This window comes from Chelon labrosus (assembly GCF_963514085.1).
Source record: "Chelon labrosus genome assembly, chromosome: 2".
In the NCBI taxonomy this organism is placed as follows: domain Eukaryota; kingdom Metazoa; phylum Chordata; class Actinopteri; order Mugiliformes; family Mugilidae; genus Chelon; species Chelon labrosus.
Genome location: NC_140338.1, coordinates 34,041,543 through 34,064,669, shown reverse-complemented (window position 1 = coordinate 34,064,669; position 23,127 = coordinate 34,041,543). Strand labels below are relative to the sequence as shown.

The 23,127-nt window shown below is 41.1% G+C and overlaps 1 protein-coding gene across 2 annotated transcripts in view; it reads right to left on the bottom strand.

Annotated features, from left to right (window-relative positions):
* Positions 1–436: 436 nt before the first annotated feature.
* Positions 437–23,127, bottom strand: part of septin3 (septin 3) — a 61,585-nt gene continuing 38,894 nt past the window's right edge. For both annotated transcript variants that reach the window (XM_084564219.1, XM_084564220.1), the window contains 7 exons: positions 8,458–8,539; positions 8,127–8,264; positions 7,339–7,456; positions 7,093–7,188; positions 6,760–6,856; positions 4,700–4,751; positions 437–2,685 (listed from right to left, as the gene is read on the bottom strand). In XM_084564219.1, coding sequence (XP_084420345.1) covers positions 2,556–2,685; positions 4,700–4,751; positions 6,760–6,856; positions 7,093–7,188; positions 7,339–7,456; positions 8,127–8,264; positions 8,458–8,539 — 713 coding nt within the window. In that variant the 3' untranslated portion in view covers positions 437–2,555. The remainder of the gene's footprint in view (positions 2,686–4,699; positions 4,752–6,759; positions 6,857–7,092; positions 7,189–7,338; positions 7,457–8,126; positions 8,265–8,457; positions 8,540–23,127) is intronic.

Below are 23,127 nucleotides of genomic sequence, written 5' to 3'. Positions count from 1 at the left end.
GTGCCGCTGAACGGGCACGTCGCAATAAAAAGTGAAAAAACAAAACAAAAAGATGAACGTTTGTCTTGCTGTTTGTTTTGGAGGTGGAGCAGATAAATGATCAGACTAACATTTAAAACATTTTTTGCTTGCACAAAACCGTTTTTGCTTGCGTCATCACAACATCCTGTTTCGGCAGTGTTGTTTCGGTGATAAAAGTCTTTTCAGCTGAAAATTTTCGTTGGCCAAATATTCGGTGCATCCCTACTTTTGTCTGTTTCAAGTTATTTTAGTGCCCTTTGTGTTTTTTTTCCCCTTTAATGGAAGAGTACCAACAATTTTGTTCACTAGTGTAATAGTTAATACCACATGGTATTATATTATCAAAAAAATCTGGATGCTCTGATGGTATAAAACAAATAATCACAAATCATGAAACCATAGACAAATATTTCATAAAACATGGACATGTGCTTTTATTAAACAAAAAATAAATTACAATAATAAGACATTAATGTATAAATAACTCCATATAACACTAGAAATTATACCTCAAGGTGTCACAGCAATTTTGCAAAAAGTGGTTATTAAATAAATTTACATTGTGAAGATAGTGAGTGATGATGTGGATGGTGGGCCGTTTTAGGAGTTAACACAGCAGCTTCACCTTATGATTTATCAATTTAATGTACACATCACACATTCAGAAATAGTAATTGTAAGTTGATGTGAAGTTGCAGTGATGAGTGAACTGTAAGCAAATAGGCATGGATACAAGCATGCACACACAACCACAGCAGAAATAGAAATACTTTCTGCTGGAAAACCTTTGACTGCACTAAAAGCACAACAGCTATCAAATATCATGTGTTGGAGACATCACATTTCATATCAAAATCATACAAACATGTATGACTATTTAAAATTACACAATGGACAGATAGTGAAAGATTAAATATTTTGTAGTTTTGGCATATTTGTTCTTTACTGATGACAGAACATGGCAGAACTGTATAAATACTGAATTCCTAAAGAAAGCTTCGTAAACAGCTTAATAAATAAACTGATTTCAAATCATTACACCTGCATATCACTGGTGTTATAGGTTTCTTGAATACTTGATCTGGATAAATATTTTGGTTACCACTAACATCAGTGGAGGACCCAGACTCTGTAAACATCACCAGGAAATAAGACTGGATTTGACATGAGTCTAAACTCGAAGGGAGACGAGGACATCGATTTCTTGTTCTGTGAAGTCACTGCTTTAACGTGGGAGAGTGCTGCCATCCAGTGGTGAACATGAAGACTTTCATTTTAAAAATTGCAACACAAATACCAGAGTTCTACTGAGTTAACACACTCTACTTTACATGGGAGAAGATATATAAAAAAAATATTTTCAGTTTTCTCCTTTCTGCTCACCTGTTATCAAGAAAAGATACACTTATCACACTTGTGATCAGATTTCTTTTGGGTCACAAAATATACTTTTTATGAATGGCCACCAAGACGAGTAAAATAAGAAAATATGAATTTTAAATCCTGTAAATTCCAAATAAATAAATAAAAACAACAGCACAGAGAATGGTGGTTCTCAAAGACAGATTTACACCCTGTATGTATCATTCCATTTGCGGATGCTTGGTTATGAAATTAGTTATTTGCAGTTGTAATACAGGTTTAATTAAAACCCAGTTGCCTATTTAAGAGGGAAAATCTGAGATCATCTCAATCAAGATGAAAAGGTGGCTGTGATCACCAGCACAATCAGCTGAAAACTCTTTTCTACTGCAACCCCTTAGGTGAAACAAGACATGCTGAGCTGCATCTTAGGTTACGGTGAATCACAGCCTCACAGAATCTGCAGTACTTGTCATTCACAGAGATGCCCACATGAACTGCATATCAGATGTGACTGATGTTGCAGCCATTTAAGTCTGCAGGTCTCTGCATTTAAACAGGGAAAAGGAACATTAGAGAAATGTCACTTGTTTCCTTCACAGTTTTGGGGTATTAAACCAGGCAGCATAATTCGTAATATTTGTTAAGTCCTCCTGGCTGTAAAGCCATAGGGATTCTTTCTTCAAATGAATAGTTGCTGCAAATAATTTAACATCAAATTAAATTAAACAGCTGCGGAGCAAGCTAGTGGCTCACTATCACACACAGGAATTTGGAGTTTTCAGTTTGCAGCAAATCAATATGTTTGTATAAACTCAGACATATCCTAAAAAATATCAACATGTATAATCCTCTCATACACACAACATGGCACTTTCTAAACTCGTAGTATCTGCAGAATGAGAAATGGCAAGGAGTTGGCAGTAGATACAGTGCTGTTTCCAAATAATAGGAGAAATTACTTAAATGGAAATAGAAGGGTTTGATATGCTTAATGCGGCTGACATGGGGAAAGATGGTTGGAGTCTGGAGATTCAATAATCACTTTTACAGATTATATTTGTTTCAGCACATGCAGCAGTGCTGTGGTGAAAGTGATAACAAATTTTTTATAGATTTATCTGCTTCATTGCAATGTTTTCAATGTTTTCATTCTAACTCTGTGTGACTAACTACAGGTTGCTTTCTTGGGTGTCGTTGGAAGATATGGGGTGCAGACCTCCATTCTCGTTCAGTCTCTTGGCACGGTAAGTTTCATAGTGAATGTTGTGAGTGACTTCCTTCAAATCCTGGAGGTGAGACCTGTGAAAGAGGACAAGTTAATCTCAACGAGCATAACTGTGTTTTTGAAATACGGTATATAGATTCTTATGTGTTTCATTTAATACAGTAACAAAATTCAGCCCATTAAGAAAGCATGAGCAGGCCAGGAAGCACTGAAAAAACTGAAACAGAATTTAAAAGAAATGTTTAAAAAAAAAAACTTCAGAGTTATACATCGTGTCCTATACATACATCTATCTCCTCGTTAGTATAGTGAACAGTATCTTCACCTGTCATGCGGGGGCCAGTAGGACGAAAGTTATTCTTCATCCATTTTTGCAACACCTCCCATTTAATTATTTATTTTACATTCCCCAAAAAGTGGGGTTCAAATCCCCCTGGGGTGAATATGAGATGTGCATGTATCGAAACACTTGTGTTTAAAAATGAATTGGTGTGAATTTAACCCCTTGACGCCTGAAATGATTTACAATTATATTAAAAAAGAAATAATAATAATAATAATAATAATACATTTTATTTATAAGCGCCTTTCAAGACTCGCAAGGTCGCTGTACAAAAACATAAAGACACAAAACAAGACAGAATAAACAAATGGAACAGTGCAATGAAGGTGGATAGGCTATCTGGAACAGGTGGGTTTTGAGTCTGGATTTAAAGAGAGGGAAGGAGTCAGTGTTTCTGATGTCCGGTGGGAGTGAGTTCCAGAGTTGGGGAGCAGAGCAACTGAAGGCTCTGCTCCCCATGGTACTGAGGCGAGCCGAGGGGACAGAGAGGTGGATAGAGGAGGAGGATCTGAGGGAGCGGGAGGGGGTGACAATATGGAGGAGATCCGAGAGATAAGGGGGGGCGAGGTTATGGATGGCCTTGAAGGTGTGGAGAAGGATCTTGAAGTTGATGCGGGATTTGACTGGGAGCCAGTGGAGATGCTGAAGCACAGGGGTAATGTGGTGAAATGAAGGGGTTTTGGTGATGATGCGAGCGGCTGAGTTCTGGACCATTTGGAGCTTATGGAGGGATTTGTGGGGGAGGCCGAAAAGGAGAGAGTTGCAGTAGTCGAGGCGGGAGGTGACAAGGCTGTGAATAAGGATGGAAGTGGTATGGGGGCTGAGAGAGGGGCGGAGCCGATTTATATTGCGTAGGTGGAAATATGCAGACCGGGTAACGTTATTGATGTGAGATTGAAATGACAGTGAGCTGCCGAGGATGACACCCAGACTCTTAACTTGGGGGGAGGGGGAGATTAAGGAATTGTCGATTGTGAGGGAAAAACTGTCAGCTTTGGAAAGTGTGGATTTGGTGCCTATGAGGAGGAGTTCTGTTTTATCACTGTTTAGTTTTAGAAAGTTTGAGGTGAACCAGGATTTTATTTCAGATAAACAGGTGATGAGGGAGGAGGGAGGGAGGGTGGAAGTTGGTTTAGTGGATAGGTAGAGCTGGGTGTCATCCGCGAAGCAGTGGAAGTGAATATTGAGTTTGCAAAAGATATTGCCAAGGAGGAGGAGGTAGGTGATGAAGAGGAGGGGCCCCAGGACAGAGCCTGACTCCATCTGCAGGTGAATATTTGTGTTTTTGCTATTTGTCTACAGTACATAGTATACAGTACATAACAACAGGCATGAAAGTTAAAAATGGTAAAACATTTATTGAAATTACAAAATCGATGTGTACAAATATGTTTCATATTCGAATTATGCTCTACACACTAATAACACCAACTAATCCAATTTGAAACAGAGCTCAAGCTTTTCACTTACGACTTTTAAACTTTAAAACGTTGTAGTTTATATCAAATTCATAAATGCCGCTACTTGGAATATAGTAAAACAGATGGATGTAACTCAGTAATGTACTTATACTGCAATCATTGCTGATGTACAGTTAAAAGTAACTGAACACAGACGGGGAGTCCTTATTTATGCGATGACAATAAAGGGTATTCTGTTCTGTATTAGGTTTTTTTCAACACCGGTTTCTTTAGTCCAGCTGACTGAACACTAGCATTTGACAGCCTATTTAGAAGCAAGTTTACCTGATCAGGAAATCTCTCAGCTGAGCAAACTCACAATGGTTTGGATTTTCAACTGCAAGGGAAAACAAACAAAATCAAAGGGTCATCATCATAATCTCAGAGAGACACAGAAAGCAATTTAATGATAACTAGATGATCACAAGCGATCATAAAAGGGTCCATGCCGTTGCCAAGTCGTCCCCGAGCGGGACGCAGAGGCATAAGTCACCAGTAGCCCCTATAGACCGTATTGCATGAAATTTGGTGGGCCTGTAAGGAGTCATCCACAGATTATTATTATTACGAAACTTGGCATGATTACACCTTACACCTTAAGGATTTAACAGACCCATTCCTGGACCCCCTGCAGTTTGCCTACAGATCAAACAGATCTGTGGATGACGCCGTCAACCTGTCCTTCCACCTGATCCTGGGGCGGCTGTGGCTCAGTAGGTAGAGCGGGTTGTCCACGAACCAGAGGGTTAGCAGTTCGATCCCCGGAACGTGCCGGGGATCGAAGTGTCCTTGAGCAAGACACTGAACCCCCAGTTGCTCCCAGTGCGTGGCACTGGTGTGTGAATGTGTGTATGCTTGTGTGAACGAATGGGTAGATGCGTCTGAGACTGTTAAGCGCTTTGAGTACCAATAGGTAGAAAAGCGCTATATAAAAGCAAGGCCATTTACCATTTACCATCCTCCAGCACCTGGACTATGCCAGAGTCCTGATTGTGGATTTCAGCACGGCCTTCAACACGGTTGTTCCGTCTCTGCTACAGGACAAACTCCCAGCTGACTGTGCCTGACTCCATCTGCAGGTGGATCACAGACTTCCTGTCTGACAGGAGGCAGCATGTGAGGCTGGGAAAACATCTCAGACTCCCGTACCATTAGCACGGGTTCCCCTCAAGGCTGTGTCCTTTCTCCTCTGCTCTTCTCCCTGTACACCAACAGCTGCACCTCCAGTCACGAGTCTGTCAAGCTCCTGAAGTTTGCGGATGACACCACCCTCATTGGACTCCTCTCAGATGGAGATGAGAGCGCCTATAGACGGGAGATTGACTGCCTGGTGGTTTGGTGCAGCCGCCACAACCTGGAGCTGAACGCTTCCAAGACAGTGGATATGATCATGGACTACAGGAAGAACACAGCCCCACTCCTCCCCATCATCCTGTGTGACTCTACAGTCAACACTGTGGACTCCTTCCGTTTCCTGGGCACCATCATCTCCCAGGACCTCAAATGGGAGCTGAACATCATTGCCCTAATTAAAAAAGCACAGCAGAGGATGTACTTCCTGCGGCAGCTGAAGAAATTCAACCTGCTAAAGACAATGATGGTGCACTTCTACACTGCCATCACTGAGTCCATCTTTTCCAATTCCATCACCACCTGGTATGCTGCAGCCTCTGCTAAGGACAAGAGCAGACTGCAGCGTGTCATTCGCTCTGCAGAGAAGGTGATTGGCTGCAGTCTGAAGTCTCTCGACGAGCTGTACACTTTCAGGACTCTGAAGCGTGCAGCTAAGATTGTGGCTGATCCCTCTCACCCTGGACACAGACTATTTAACAGACTCCCCTCTGGCAGATGGCTGCGATCCATCGAGTGTAGGACCACTCGCATGGTAGTTTTTTCCCATCTGCAGTGGGTCTGCTGAGCAATGCCAAGCCCCCCACATGAACACATCAAACCCACCACCATCCCAGTGTAAATGTTCTGGTTATTGTATATACTGTGTATATATTTTTGTATATTTGAGAGCCAAATTTCTATATTTTATTTTATTTTATTTTATTTGTTTATGCGTAATGGGTGCAACAACACCAAAACAAATTCCTTGTATGTACAAACATGCTTGGCAATAAAGTCTTTTCTGATTCTGATTCTGGAATGCTAGGACTTCTGCCAAGTTACCAGGTTGGATGGCTTTCGCCCTTGAAGTTTGTCCTGGGCAGACACTTTTAGTTAAGCAGAAAATTAAGGCGAGAAATGAGAAGAAAAAGAAGAAGAAGATAAATCGGAAGAAAAACAATAGGGATCCTGCAACTTCGTTTGCATGGACCCCTAATTATTATTTTACTCACCTTCTACAATTCCCCACGCTGTCTTCCTTCCTAGAACTCGCTTGCCATTCACTTGGTATTCTTTGTCACTCCCCACAACGGCAAAGGGCATCGCCTCCTACGATCAGAGACATAACAACATGGTTCAATGTACCGAGGAGAGTTGCACAGGATTCATGAAATTAAACAAATACACAACATGCCCCAGAGCCCTGGTGTCCTGCTTAGAGGAAGTGAGAGAGAGAGACTGGGTCAAGCTGTGTGGGAAAAGGGGCTGGGGAAGACTAATCCTCCTGCAGAAGAAGAAAATCAGTGGTCAAATGCAATGGGAAAAGACAGATCGGAACAACTTACTCTGATTTTGTCATTGTCGCTCTTGTCCTCCATGTCCTCGTCAAACTCTTTCTGCGGGTAAAACTCAATCCCGCTCATCTCTAGCTCCTTCCTTACCTAAGGCATGAACGAAAGCAAGGAAAGGACATCTTCTAATCAAATGTCTGCAACTATAGGGACTCTGATTCATTGTTCATATAAAAATATTGATTACAGCAGCTCTAACAATTAATATGTAATGAGAGGGACATCATTGGTAAAACTCACCCGCTGTTTGAACTCCTGTCTCTCCTCAATGGTCATCGTGTCCGATTTGGCAATGACAGGGATGATGTTGACCGAGTGACTCAAGCGTTTCATGAACTCAGTGTCTAGCTGCCGAAGACTGGAACAGACAAAGTTAGTCAGTGAGTACATTTCAGGAGCTGTGACTCCTAAACAGCCGAAAAGGCACAGAGATTTGTTTGGTAATATTTCATATCTTTCTCTGTGATATTGTTTGTTATTGTTGACAAATTATTAGACAAAGGCTGGACCCCTAATAACAACTTCTGTCTCAAGTGTCCTTGAGCAAGACACTGAACCCCCAGTTGCTGTGTGAATGTGTGTGTGCTTGTGTGAACGAATGGGTAGATGTGTCTGTGACTGCAAAGCGCTTTGAGTACCAATAGGTAGAAAAGAGCTATGTAAAAGCAAGGCCATTTACTATTTACCATTTCAGAGCACACTAACTATCCTGTTGATGTTAATTACCCAGGATAAGAAGGATGAGTTACACAAAAGACTGTAACCGTTTGCCCATTAAGGAGCAATTTCACACTTGTCAGCCAGATCTAATTGTAAGGTGTTCAAAGCACAGAGATATGTGTGTGTGTTGTCTGTAATATAAAGCAGCACACTTGATTTAGTGTATGTGTGTGTGCATGTGGTTCTCTCCCAGCATGAGTGCCTCCGCCAGGAGATTAATAAAAACACATACATTTTAAGATGACATACTTAAACATGGTTTGAGTGATTACTTCACTAATCTGTAGTTCTGCCAGAGGCTAACTCACGAGTGTCCAGTTGGTGGGATGAAATAGATACAGCAGTGCACCCTGGTGTCTGGGATGCGCTTCTTCCTGGTGATGTTGACCTCCTCCTTTAGGAACTTCTCAAACTGCTCATTGATGTACTTGGAAATGGGCTCCCAGCTGAACAGGTCATGTTAAGAAAAGAAGAGTTTACATGAGTAAGACCATTTTTAATATAGTTTTGTCGTATTAAATGCATTGCAGCCCTCTTTACAGTTTTGTTTGGTTACAAGTGTATATTTGTTCTTGGTAAGGTTAAGATGCAATAATGCCATTTATTGGGCTTTAATGATCTCAGAGCTGGAAAACCCACCAGTTGTCATTATTAATTTGGTCTCCAAAGCCTGGAGTGTCGACAACCGTCAGCTTCATCTTCACACCACCTTCTTCAATCACTGTAAACACACAAAGGAATGACCAAAAGAAATGATAGCTATTACTCCTTACATCCCACATGTTGGAACAAGCAAACCTGAGCCCTGTTAATAAAGGTGATTCACTCAAACATTAGCATGTGTTGAGAAAAACAATGATTTGAAGTGTCGATTGAATGAACACAATATCTATGAGGTTTAATCATAAAACCCAGTACTTCTCAAATAGTGTGGGCGCAGTGAGGTATGTGTGATTTGTTTTTGTTTTTCTTGGGGGGGGGGGGGGGGCATATATGGAAGTATGAGTAAGGCTAACTCCAGCCAGATCATGCATGGATGTAGGGTACTGCAGGTGTTTTTTTTTTAAAAAAGCAGGAAGAAGAGGTGAAAACAACTGTGGCACATGGAGGATGCAGATTATGCTAGAAAGAAGACCAAATATGGTATGAAAGGACACGGGTATTTCCAACAGAGAACAAAGAAATGTTTTTTGGGGCTGTGCCCAACCCTTGTATGTAAATTAAGCACAAAAGTATATAAGCAGTTGCACAACACCACAAAATCAGTCAGACCTCGCATGGTATGCTGAACTGACCTGGGTTTGTTTCTTTTTAGGAATAAACTCTGCTTGCATCAAACTCTGATCGTCTTCAGTGATTCTTTTTGACTCCAGATACCAGTAGTTTCGAAGAACCTAGATTACATGTTGAATTACAGAGGTACAGGCTACTATCTGGCCCTACACTGTACCTCAATTTTATTTTCAACACCTGAAACGCATTAGTCTGGAGTCACTCCATTGGGAAATGTTTATACCTCTGCAAAGATCAGATGTGCTATTAATTCGTTTTGGGGGTCCATAGCATATCCCATAGAAATCATGGTCAAACACTACAACTGGTGATTTCAGATTTAATGAAACTCAAAACCAACATAAGAGCTGGTCACAAACAACAACAAAATACAATCTGCTACTTTCACATCATATATTATGACAACTAACCTCGTGCATCTTCTAGGTTTACTAACACATTAACCATTAACAAATTCTTTTTATACTTCTTTTATACTTTGAATTTTACGGTTGACTGTTTAACGATGGCTTCGTAAAGCGAGTTTGCAGAGAAGCACTGTTAAGTCTTCAATTGGAAAGAAATCAGATGTATTGCAGAACACTCCTAACAGTCCTTATCTGGCACTCCCCTATGTCACCTAAAACCAAAATTGCACTGCGTCTTTGTAACAGAAACATGTTGAGTCTATGTGTGTCAAGGTCTTGTAGCAATGAAGAATTGTAGGCCATTGATACAGGCATCATTAGACATATTTTCTAAGGGAGGAAGTGGAACCCAAAAGAGGCAGTACAGCGAGCACAGGCAGCCCGTAGGCATAGGGATATCATAGGCCACATACAGCAAGGGCTTGGAGGCCTAGGACTGTGCGCAGGGAAACTTCTGTGGAGTAAGGCATCAGTAATAGAAAAGAGAAAGATGGTAGTGGAAGAGATACAACAAGGCAGTGTTGCAAGCTAAGCAAGGACAATGGGTTAACTGGGAGTGTGTAGAGAAAAGCAAGTTGAAGTGGAGAAAGCTGTGGAGGATGGAGGCCAGCAGGACTAGATTTATAATAGGGGCTACTTACATTCATGCCCGAAATTATTCATACCCCTGGCAAATTTTGACTTAAAGTTTCTTTTATTCAACCAGCAAGGTTTTTCTTGATTAGAAATGACACAGACGTCTCCCAGAAGATAATAACACGATGTACAAGAGCCACCATTGTGGAAAAAATTATTTTTCAGCTTTTATTTACATTTGAACAAAAAGTGGCATGTCCAAAATTATTCATGCCCTTTGCAAACTGTCACAGTCTATGGGAAAATCCAAAGTTGTATACCATTCCAAATAGTCCAAGCTGTTGTAAAGCATCCTCATTTCCCTAATTTATTGTAAATAGCCATTTTAATCAACTCAACAGGTGAAAAACAGCAGCTCTCTGCAGTTGGTTTGTGGACAGTCATGGCTAAGGAGCTCACTGAGGACCTGCGGCTGCGCATTGTGGCTGGTCACAAGTCAGGAAAGGGCAATAAGGCCATATCTGAATGTTTTCAAGTTCCAGTGGCTCCAGTGCAAAGTTTTATTAAAAAATACAAGAAGTTCTGCACTGGGGAAAATCTCAGAGGACGTGGTCAGAAGCCAAAAGTGACACCTGTGCTGGCCAGGAGGATAGTGAGAGAGGTGAAAAAGGATCACCACCAAGGCCATCCTGGTGAATCTGGGCTCTGCTGGTGGCAATGTCTCAACGCTGTGTCAAGGCAGACAACAGACACTGCACCTTGCTGGGTTCCACAGATGCAGACCAAGGAGGACGCCCCTTCTCCAGATAAGGCACACAAAAGCCTGCTTGGCCTTTGTGCTCATCTGGACAAAGAAAACTTCTGGTCTTCTGTTTTATGGTCAGATGAAACAAAAATTTAATTGTTTGGCAATGATGTATCCTTCATTTGACGTAAAAAAGGGGAAGCCTTCAACCCTAAAAACACCATCCCCACTGTCAAACATGGTGGTGGGAACCTAATGCTTTGGTGGGTGTTTTTCAGCCAATGGACCAGGGAACCTAATCACAGTAAACGGCACCATGAAAAAAGAGCAATACATTAAGATTCTCAACAATAACATCAAGCAGTCTGCAGAGAAACTTAGCCTTGGGCACCAGTGGACATTTCAATACGACAATGACCCAAAACACACAGAAAAAGTGGTTAAGAAATGGTTAGCGGACAAAATCATAATGTTTTGCAGTGGCCCAGCCAGAGTCCTGACTGAGAATCTGTGGAGGGAGCTAAACATGAGGGTGATGGCAAGGAGACCCTCCAACTTGAAAGAGTTGGAGCTGAATGGGCAGAAATACCAGTGGAGACATGCAAAAAGCTGGTCAGCAATTATAGGAAGCGTTTGATGGCTTTTCTATTCATTATTGAGAAGGGTATGAATAATTTTGGACATGCAACTTTTTGTTCAAATGTAAATAAAAGCTAAGAACTATTTTTTTCCACAATGATGCCTCTTGTAAATCATCCTATTATCTTCTGGGAGATGTCTGTGTCATTTCCAATCAAGAAAAACCTTGCTGGTTGAATAAAAGTAACTTTAAGTCAAAATTTGCCAGGGGTATGAATAATTTTGGGCTTGACTGTATGATGTGCTGCTGACTGCCCAGAACCTAAACCGGTGGGTAGGTGAGGATGCTGCCTGCCCACTGCTTGCTTGTGTATGTACACTTAGCCATATTCTGACAAGTTGTAGGGTTAGTCTTTCACAAGGATGGTGCATGGGGCATCACAACCAGGTACTGAAATGTTTAGCAGCTGCAACTGAGGAAAAACAATTAAAAGTAAATTTCATGGCTGCTAACAAAGACAATAGACATATCATGTTTGTATGGAAGGGAGAAAAGGCTAGACTATTGAGCATCAGGCATAATGCAGGGAAGCTAAGAGTAAGAGGAGCCTGGGAGATGAGGGCAGACTTAAATGAGCAGTTAGTTATTCCAACCCAGACAGCTAGCACCCAGCTACGGCCAGAACTACTGTTGTGGTCTAAGCCAGAGAAGATAGAGTTGAGGAGGCTAACGAACACACTTTAGCTAAATATGCAGAGATGGCAGCAGATGCAGAGCAGATTGGCTGGAGGGCCTGTGTGTGGCCAGCGACTGTTAAGCGCTTTGAGTACCAATAGGTAGAAAAGCGCTATATAAAAGCAAGGCCATTTACCATTTACCATTTAAACGAGCTGGGCATACGCAGCAAAAGCCAGAGGACTACGATAAGAAACATGTCCCTGGCAGCAGAGCGAGTAAGCGAATGGCTGTGGGTAAGGAGGAAACATGCTAGCTGGAGAGCTTGCTAAAGGTAAGTCTGGCTGCGTAACTTTAGTATTTGCGAATCATACTAGAGTTGGTCGTTTGGGTCGTGGTTCAGTTTGCATCAATGGGGCGAATCACAGTAGATTTGTTTGTGTGGGTCATGATTCAGTCTGCATCAAGATTTCAACTAAGTCTGATTGCTCTGATAGCTGCACAAAAGGGCTAGGTTAATTTCTTGAAAGGTTAGTTGTTGAAAGTCACTGAATCGTGAGAAAGACGGCATTGAATAGGCCAGATATCTGATGTCTTCATGTTGGTTGGTAGCTATATTACTTTGTTTGTTTAGCGGGTTGTACAAGCCAACAGCATTTGTTTAGTTCATATTTTCAGCGTTTCCAGTGCTTTTAACACCATCAGGCCAACTCTTCTAGGTGAGAAGCTTAAAGTAATGCAGGGTGATGTCGTCCTAGTGTCCTGGATTGTTGACTAACCCACTTAAAGACCAGAGTACGTGGATGTTTTCTCTTCATCATCTACACCACAGACTTCAACTACCAGACAGAGTAGTGCCACCTTCAGAAATTTTCTGATGACTGTAGTCGTAGTAGTAGGATGCATCAGTGATGGCGAGGAGGCTGAGAACAGAACTGTTGTGAGAAACTTTGTCACATGGTGCAAGGACAACTTCCTGCGACTGGTTGTGGACATGAGGAGGAAACAGGCTCTGGTGACCCTTGTTACCATCAGGGGGGCTCGTGTGGACACTTTCGAGGATTATAAGCATCTGGGAGTGCACATGGATAATAAACTGGACTGGTCGAAGAACAATGAGGCACTCTACAGGAAAGGCCAGAGCTGACTTTATGAGGAGACTGAGGTCCTTCAAAATCTGCTAGACATGTTGAGGATGTTTTAAGAGCCAGTGGTGGCCAGTGCTCTCCTGTATGCCGTTGCATGCTGGGGCAGCAGGCTGAGAGTGGCGGACACTAACAGACTCAACAAACTGATCCGCAAGGCCAGTGATGTTGTCGAGGTGGAGCTGGACTCTCTGACTACAGTGGGAGGAGGTTGTTGGCTAAAGTGAAGATCGTTCTGAACAACTCCTCTCACCCACTCCACAACAGACTGGCCAGCAGTGTTGTTTTTGGCAGCTATTTTAGATTTAGTCTTAGTCTTAGTCTTTTGGACGAAAATGCTTATTAGCTTTAGTCACATTTTTGTCATTTCTATATGTGATGGTTTTAGTCTAGTTTTAGTCAACGAAAACGCAAAAGGGTTTTAGTCTCGTTTTAGTCAATTTTAGTTAAAAGAAAAAAAAGAAAGTATTTTCACCAATAATTACAATAACAAAGGAATGGTTTTAGACCATACTATAAGGATTATGCATTACAAACAGATAAAATGGTAACAGTGTATATATAGTCATATTAATTGGTGCTACAGTGTTAAAAGCTCTATCCAGCTTTGTTTTTATTTTTATCAAGAAAAACTGGTGCACTGCACCTTTACAAAAATAGCGCTGTCTCTTTAAGAAAGACGGTAGTCTTGAGTTGTTGTTTAAGCTGTGCGTGGCTGTGGATGTGTGCCGCTGAACGGAGGGCATGTTGCAAATATAAAGTAAAAATAAATAAAGATGAACGTTTGTCTTGCTGTTTGTTTTGGAGTTGCAACAGATAAATGTTTTAGACTAACATCTAAAAAAAGTTTTCAGTGGCACGCGATCTACCTGTACTACCTTCGCGATCTACCGGTCGATCGCGATCGACGTTAATGAGCACCCCTGCCATAGATCATCTCGTCGTTTCTGACCACCAATGCCCTTCCCGCTGCCACTCAGGTTCATCATTTAGTGTGACCGTGACGGCAGGTGTGTTGTGCAGAATGTGCACAGATGCTGGCGTGATGCCATGTGGTGGGCGTGACCAAACATGGATAGGATGCAGCACCATTGCTGATACTTTTTAGCTTTTGACAGACGATAGGCAGAACTGTCATGCATTTTGAACGTCTGACAGACCACCCACAACATATTGTCATGAAAAAAATCGTATACGAAAACACCCACTAACATTTTCGTCCAGTCTCGTCTCGTCAACGAAAACTTCGTAAGTAAATCTCATAATATATTATGACAGTATTTGGTTACTATTTGTATTATCCATCTCTTCCAGTTGTCATCAATTTTCCTCTTGCAGCCACAACTAGGGAGTTCGGCAACAGTCTCGTGGACCTTAAACTTCTGAATAACATGAGCAACTGTAGTCACAGGAACATCAAGTATCTTGGAGATGGTCTTATAGCCTGAGACAACTCACTCCTTGGCATTCTGTGGTCCATGTTCAGTGTTGTACACACCATGATACCAAACAGCACAGTGACTACTTTTCACCCTTACAATAGGCAGAATCACATATTACAATCTCTGATTTTCATTGGTTAATTTTCACTAAATTTGTTTGTACTTATTATTACTTTTGTCTGTTTCAAGTTATTTCAGTGACCATCGTGGGTTTTTTCTTCTTTAACGGAAGGGTACCCACAATTTTGGCCATGTGTGTACACTAGGGCTTTGACTCCGAACTTCGTTATTCGAATATAATTCGATTATTTTAAAAATTGAAGATATTCGAACGAATTTTAGGGATCTCTTAATATTCGAACCTGTATGGGAATTATTTTTTGTAAATGTGTTTGCTTGTAAACGTTGTTTTCAATTCAGATTCCGCCGAATAGTCAGTACATACTAACGTCGGTTAGAACGTACTACTCAACCGTCAATTTAGTACGTTATTTATGTATGCGAGCGAGTAGTAGGCATACAATTCGGACGTACTGGGCAGCCATCTTGCCTGTCCTTTGACCCCGGATGTTTACATGTGAAATTTTAAAGCCACCTCGGAGAAGTATTTTCGAAACAACCAACATTTTAAACTCAACATTTATCCTAATATACTTACATTTATAAACTTCGGTTGTCGTAGCTGTAGCTGTCACAACGGTCTCAGCCATTTTGTCTGATCTGATTTTCCCGGCGGCTCGTCTTCTTCTACGCTTAGCGGGCTCCCGCTGAATTGTGGGATAGCGTAGTGAGCTACCGTTGTATACTGTGGATGTAGTAGGCCATCCGGGTATTTTTCGCCTACTAGTCGATGTCTACTAAGAATTCGGACGTACTACTACTGTGACGTACTGCGTCTCGCCTACTGAACAGTACGTTAGTATGGGTATTCGGACGAAAGGTTCCTGTAAGCTTGTGTATTTCCGATGGAGCGTTAACTGTGTCGTAACAGCATCTTCTGTTATATTCTGCTCGTTACATCTTCATTCCGACACTGCATATCTTGTTTGCTTAATAATAAAAATTTTAACACGCATAAATACTCAGCCTTTCGTGCACGTAGTCTATTAACATTGACTGATACACTGCCCTCTGGTGGACAGAACATATAGAACTTAAGTTTGATACCAATATCAGTCTTACTGAAGACATTTAATGGTCAAAATATAATTAATAAATATTCGAATATATTCGAATTTTAATATTAATAAACAAACGAACTTCGAATATGATTTTTGGGCAAAAGTCAAAGCCCTAGTGTACACCCTTAGATTTATTACACCTGTAAATTTGAATCAAGGGTTCTAGATTAAGTGGCAATGATAAGAACCTCCCCAAAAGAGTCTGGTGTTGTCTTTCCCACGGATCATTGCCAAGATCTAAAGTGTTCACAATAAGGTTTTGAATAGAGATGCACCGAATATTTGGCCACCAAACATTGGTGCCGAAAATGGCCCAAAAGTGCATTTTTGGTTTTTGAAACAGGATGTTGTAATGGCATATTGTTGTTATTATAGCATATGGAACTGACACTGACATATTTTCTTGATGATTTACCAGCACCAGAGAAATTTTGAGGGTATGTCAGAACCTTCAGCGAGCTCAGTGTTCGTTTCTGTTTACATGATCATGCACACATCACCTGCACTTGACAGTGACCTGTTATGCTCATGGTGGCCAAAGAACATACAAGCAAACAGCATAAGTGTGCCATCACATGCAGATGTTACAACATTCATTTATTGTCAGTGTTTTTTTCTCAAGCACTATGATTGGACTTGTGTTTTGGGTCATTATCTTGCCACAGGATGAACCTTTGACCAACAAGGCACATACAAGAGGGTATTACATGGCGCTGCAGAATGCTGTGGTAGCCGTTTTGGTTCAGGGTGCCTCTCACTCTGTACAAGTCACCGACCCTGGATCCAGCAAAACAGCCCCAGACCATCACACTTCCTCCTCCATGTTTGACAGTTGATGTCACACACTGTGGAACCATCCTCTCGCCTACTTGACGGCGTACAAAGGTCCTGCATGATGAACCGAAGATTTGAAATTTTGATTCATCAGTCCATAATACCTTCTTCGAGTCTTCAGTAGTCCAATGGCAGTGTTTCATGGCCCAGGCGAACCTCTTTGTCTTATTCTGACATCTTAGCAATCGCTTTCTTGCTGCAACTCGTCCTGTCAAACCTGCAGCTCGCAGTCTTCTCTTCACAGTTGAAACTGAGACTTGCTTACTACGACCACTATTAAGCTGTGCTTGAAGCTGTTCTCCTGTGAGCCGCCTATCACGCCAGCTGTTAACTCTCAGAAACTTGTCCTCTGATTCAATTGTGGCTTTGGGTCTGCCATACCTCATCCTGTCAGTTTCTGAGTGCCTTTTGATGGTGAAGAAAACTGTACTCACTGACACCTTGACTTTCTTTGCAATTTCCATGTAGGAAAGACCTATATTTTTAAGTGTTATGATGGTCTGTCTCTCTTCCATTGTTAATTGCCTTTTTCTCGCCATTTTTGTAGCAACACACTACTTTCTGCAGTACAATACTGTTCACCTGATGCTCATGAGGGTCTGGTACCACAGTGTGTTCCAACACTGCTTTTATGCAGACAGAGGGGGTTGTAAGTAATCAAGAAAAGTTGGAACTAGGGATGCAAATTATCGAGTAATTCATTAATCGATAGTTGTTTCATCTTATCGATCGATGATCGATTAATTGATAAGCGGTAATTTTTCTGAGAGGCTGAATTTCCCTCTGAATAGGTTCTATCTACAGAATATGTTTGATATGCTACCAAAATGTTATTCCCTGCCCTCAAGTAAGCTCAGAATAAATCTTTAATTAATTATAAAATAATTAGTATAGTAACACAAACTACAGCTAATCTGCACAAAAAGTTATATTCTAAATGAATAGCTTATAAATAGAACAATTATACACTGACTTGTAACCAAAACAGTCACAAGAAACAGTGAAGCAATTACATGACTTGTGTTAAAAATATACTTGGTGATGCATGATGTCCACTTCATTGGACACATGGTTAAATGTATTTTTCTACATATTGGAAGTAAAAATTTAATATTCCAAACGGATAATATGCTTCCTTAGATGTTACTGTATATCATCATATATTTTTACCTATGTGGTTCTTCAAGAATAGAGGCTTTGACAGGATATACCAGCAGTGGTCAGCACGGATGGCTTTTTAGCGGCCACGTTGGATTCAGAGGAAGTTTACTTGCAGTTACACCGACTCACCACTGAAAAGACCTTAATGGAGTAGGGCAGCAGAGAGCACTCTAGAGGCTGATATGCAGTTCCACCGTAGAAACCATTGCATTAAAGAGAAAATTACTTTTTAGTAGATGTCCACTGTTGTGACCGCTATGCACGAGAGGGCTAATTAAAGATTTATTCTGAGTTTACTTGAGGGCAGGGAATAACATTTTGGTAGCATATCAAACATATTCTGAACCACTCGCTGTTTGTAGCACGGCTGAATGTGACATATTTAGGTGGTAATTTAACGAAGTTGTGGAGTTGTTGTACTTTAAAATACTTCCACATATTGTGCATTTGGCGTCGTTGTCGTCATTGACCAACTTTTGCCCTCTTCATTCTGTCAGTGCACCGCTTCTCGTTTGTCTGTTGTTGTCGTCGTCAGAGCCCTGCTTCACTTGTGTTCCCGTGTGTGCATCAAGTACGTCTGGCGTCAAGAGCGCCCCCACGAGGACTGCCGGGGAATTACGGGTTCAAAATGCAATTAATTGCAATTAATTAATTTTAATCGAGTAATTTCTTATCGACAATTAATCGATAATCGATTAATTGCTTGCATCCCTAGTTGGAACACCTGTAGGAATTAGTAGCACCAGCTTTCAAGGCTGATTCAACCTTCATTGCTGCTGAACAGCTTTAAATTGTTAACCCACTTCGCGTTCCCTGAAAGAGGCCTTTCTGTATAATTCTGAAATGTACATTATTTTTCAGTTTTGGGTAACCAAACCTTTTTTCTTTTAACATCTGACTGTTCAGTACTTACCTTTGTACCATTTCAAGCTATTCATTGGACTTGCACGACTTCAATTGCAATAAATAACTGGAACAGTTAGGGTGTTCTAAAACTTTTGACCGGTTGTGTACATATGTGGTAATGGTAAAGGGCCTTGTTTTTTATATAGTGCCTTTCTACCTATTGGTACTCAAAGCACTTTACAGTCACAGACTCATCTACCCATTTGCTCACACAAGTACACACACATTCTGAGGATCGAACCACTAACCCTCTGGTTTGTGGACAACCTGCTCTACCTACTGAGCCACAGCCTTCCATTTGTGCATAAGAAATAAATAGGTTCTATGGAAATGGGCAGGCAAACATTCTATTCTTTTCTTTATCAATCCTTTACTCAACAAAGTACCAATAGGTGTAATATTCTTCTCAGAAGATAGTGTTAACAACAAAACATGCCTACAGTTACTGTGAACAAATACACTATATTACCAAAAGTATTCGCTCACCTGCCTTTACTCATTCTATGAACTGAAGTGCCATCCCATTCCTAACTCATAGAATTCAATATGATGTCGGTCCACCTTTTGCAGCTATTACAGCTTCAACTCTTCTGGGAAGACTGTCCACAAGGTTGAGGAGAGTGTTTATAGGAATTTTTGACCATTCTTCCAAAAGCGCATTGGTGAGGTCACACACTGATGTTGGTCGAGAAGGCCTGGCTCTCAGTCTCCGCTCTAATTCATCCCAAAGGTGTTCTATCGGGTTCAGGTCAGGACTCTGTGCAGGCCAGTCAAGTTCATCCACACCAGACTCTGTCATCCACGTCTTTATGGACCTTGCTTTGTGCACTGGTGCACAGTCATGTTGGAAGAGGAAGGGGCCCGCTCCAAACTGTTCCCACAAGGTTGGGAGCATGGAATTGTCCAAAATGTTTTGGTATCCTGAAGCATTCAATGTTCCTTTCACTGGAACTAAGGGGCCAAGCCCAGCTCCTGAAAAACAACCCCATACCATAATTCCTCCTCCACCAAATTTCACAGTTGGCACAATGCAATCTGAAATGTACCGTTCTCCTGGCAACCTCCAAACCCAGACTCGTCCATCAGATTGCCAGATGGAAAAGCGTGATTCATCACTCCAGAGAACGCGTCTCCACTGCTCTAGAGGCCAGTGGCGGCGTGCTTTACACCATTGCATCCGACGCCTTGCATTGCACTTGGTGATGTGTGGCTTGGCTGCAGCTGCTCGGCCATGGAAACCCATTCCATGAAGCTCTCTGCGTACTGTACTTGGGCTAATCTGAAGGTCACATGAAGTTTGTAGCTCTGTAGCAATTGACTGTGCAGAAAGTCGGCGACCTCTTTGCACTATGCGCTTCAGCATCCGCTGACCCCTCTCCGTCACTTTACGTGGCCTACCACTTCGTGGCTGAGTTGCTGTTTTTCCCAAACGCTTCCATTTTGTTATAATAGAGCTGACAGTTGACTGTGGAATATTTAGGAGCGAGGAAATTTCACGACTGGATTTGTTGCACAAGTGGCATCCTATGACAGTTCCACGCTGGAATTCACTGAGCTCCTGAGAGCGGCCCATTCTTTCACAAATGTCTTGTTTCACAGTCTGCATGCCTGAGTGCTTGAATTTATACACCTGGGGCCAGGCCAAGTGATTAGAACACCTGATTCTGATCATTTGAATGGGTGAGCGAATACTTTTGGTAATATAGTGTACCTCTATCTCTGAGAAATCTGTCCAGAGCATGTTATTCCAAAATGCCTGATATTTGCTTGTATGTTCACGTTAAATCTCTGCAGTTGCTTTCTGATTTTAGACATAAGTACTTTGATGCCAACAGCTACAAGAGTTACCTGGTGATTCTATGTTGATCCTGTTGAATGGAGTTTTAATGTTATTTTTGCATCAAACTGTCTCTTTTTGAGTTTAATTTGCCTTGTCAGCCAGTCCTGGACAAACTGACAGTCATGTGACATGTCCGCCACTCAAAATTGATTTTCATTAGAATGGAATTGCTTATTTCAAATAATTATGAGATCTTTTTAAATCCCTAAATAGATTCATGGGCATTCAAAACAAGGGATGCACCGAAATGAAAATTCTTGACCGAACCGAAAACCGAAAATGAGGTAATCAAGGCTGAAAACCGAAACCCCGAAAGAAATTATTACGCCAACGAAATCCCACAACAGCTGATCATCTAAGGCAGGGATTCCCAAAGTGTGGTGAGGGTGCATGAACTGCCTCTAGGGGGCGCACAAGATGAAAAATGTAATGGCAGAGAAGAAGTTATCTTCTGTGTACTGTACATGCACACGGTGAGCCACCTACGCTGCTCTTGAAAATCCTCAGATGGATATTTTTTTTTATTTTTTTTTATTATTATCATTATCTGTTCCTGAGCCTATGCTCTTTGTTATTTATGTTGTGGGTCATGTGTAACTTTATTGCAAATTAATCTGACTGGCGTCCTAATTTTATTTCCATAACCACTGTGTTATGATGACGGGGTTGTGTTAGCTCCATGGTCATTTAAAGTTGCTACAATTTTTGTTTAACGCGGCTGAAAATAGAAAAGGGGGTGTGCGGCCAAAAAAGTTTGGGAACCGCTGATCTAAGGCAATGAATTCAATAATCTTTTGTGTAATGCCCTTTGCCTTGGCACCATCACTGGGAAACTTCCTTGCCTTTTCAAAAACATGCGCCACAAATGGAGTGGGTGTGCTCGGATGGATTTTCCTCTTCAGTGCCGCTGCCGCATCCCTCTTATATTCAGTATAGCGATCGGGATATTTGGATTTCAGTGAAATATCAGCATTACACATTTTGCAAATCGCTATCCGTGGGTCTTTCTCAGATATATTGAAATACGTCAACACCACAGGCTGCGGTTTTTGCTCGCATCGAACGATTTCACAAAAGGCGCGCATAGCTGTCACAGTGACTGGTTTGATACTAATACTGGAGGAGGGAAGTTAGAAATTTTCAAATGTTACACTGCAGCTTTAAAAAGGATGATGTTACTCTGCACTGTATATAAATTAGCATATAATATACTGTATATAAACTTTTTCCAAACCAAGATAATGGCCGACTGTTTCTGCTTTGAAAAACTTTCTGATTCCTCTCCCACAATACTGTCAGCAAACCACAATTTGAGCATTGTTTGCTTCTTTGTGTCAGACAACATCAATGATTGTTGCCATGGAAACGCAAAACCTCTGAGGTTTTTCTAGGATTGTCCATTATGCAGTTGTTAACCTTGCATTATTATTCTAGACAAGCAAACAATGTGTAAATCTATAATCTGCTCTCTTGTCTCTTTGTGAAACTATCCTTTGATATTAACAACTGCAAAAGTTGTGTCTCATGTTTAGATGTCCTATTATAAGAAAATGCAACAGAAAGACAAACCCAGGTTGGCCGTACTCTGAAACTGTGGGAAAATATTCTGCAGCGACAGAGGTTAAGTGAGTTTCATTCATATATTGCAAATATCAAAAGATGGTCCAGAAACTCATTTTACTTATTTTACATTTACTATGTAATATATATATTTGTACAGTAATCAAATTAATTTAAATAAATTTACATGTAACTATATTTCAATAAACACATGGCAAATCTCTTTAATATAGTTTGTATTTTCCACTTTTTATATTTATACCATGTGTCCTAGTGACAATCAGTACTTAAAGGACAGGTTTGAAACTATAGTCAGGAGTGCATATTTTTAGAACATACGTTCTTTCTTCTGTTCACAGTGGACAGAAAGAGATCCCTTAAAGGTGTTTTTAAAGTAAGTGGTGTTGAGGGGACAGTCCTCAAATATTTATCTCACATTTATCTGAGAATACAGCATTTAGAGTGTATACAGTCTTTTCAGGACAAAGCACAAAAAATGTCTGTTCCATTGGTCAAGTCTCTAATGTCTCCAGTCATTCAACATCACCTGACCACTACACCCAACTGAACGCCTGTTGTCCCTGATCAGCTCCCTTCTACAGACTTATTAAAGATGTATACATAGCCACCATCACTGATTTGTAGATTATCGTTTGAAGCCTGATGTTTGGCATTTTGGCTGTTTGGCTTTTTTCTTTGGGTGATTATGTTTGAACGAAAGAGTGGAGCCTGAGAGGAAAGACGAACTGATCTGACAGAGAACTTGAGGACACTATAAATGCACATATGGAGGCAACCTGTGAATCCCGAGTTAGACAAGACCTAAAAAGTTCCTTGTCAGTTTAACTCTAAATAGTATAATAATTTACTAAATGAATATCATATTAAAGAAGACTTGACAGTACTGGTTGAAACCATAAAATTATCAAGTCCAGTGAGATCCAAGGTTTAAACTTTTTTTAGT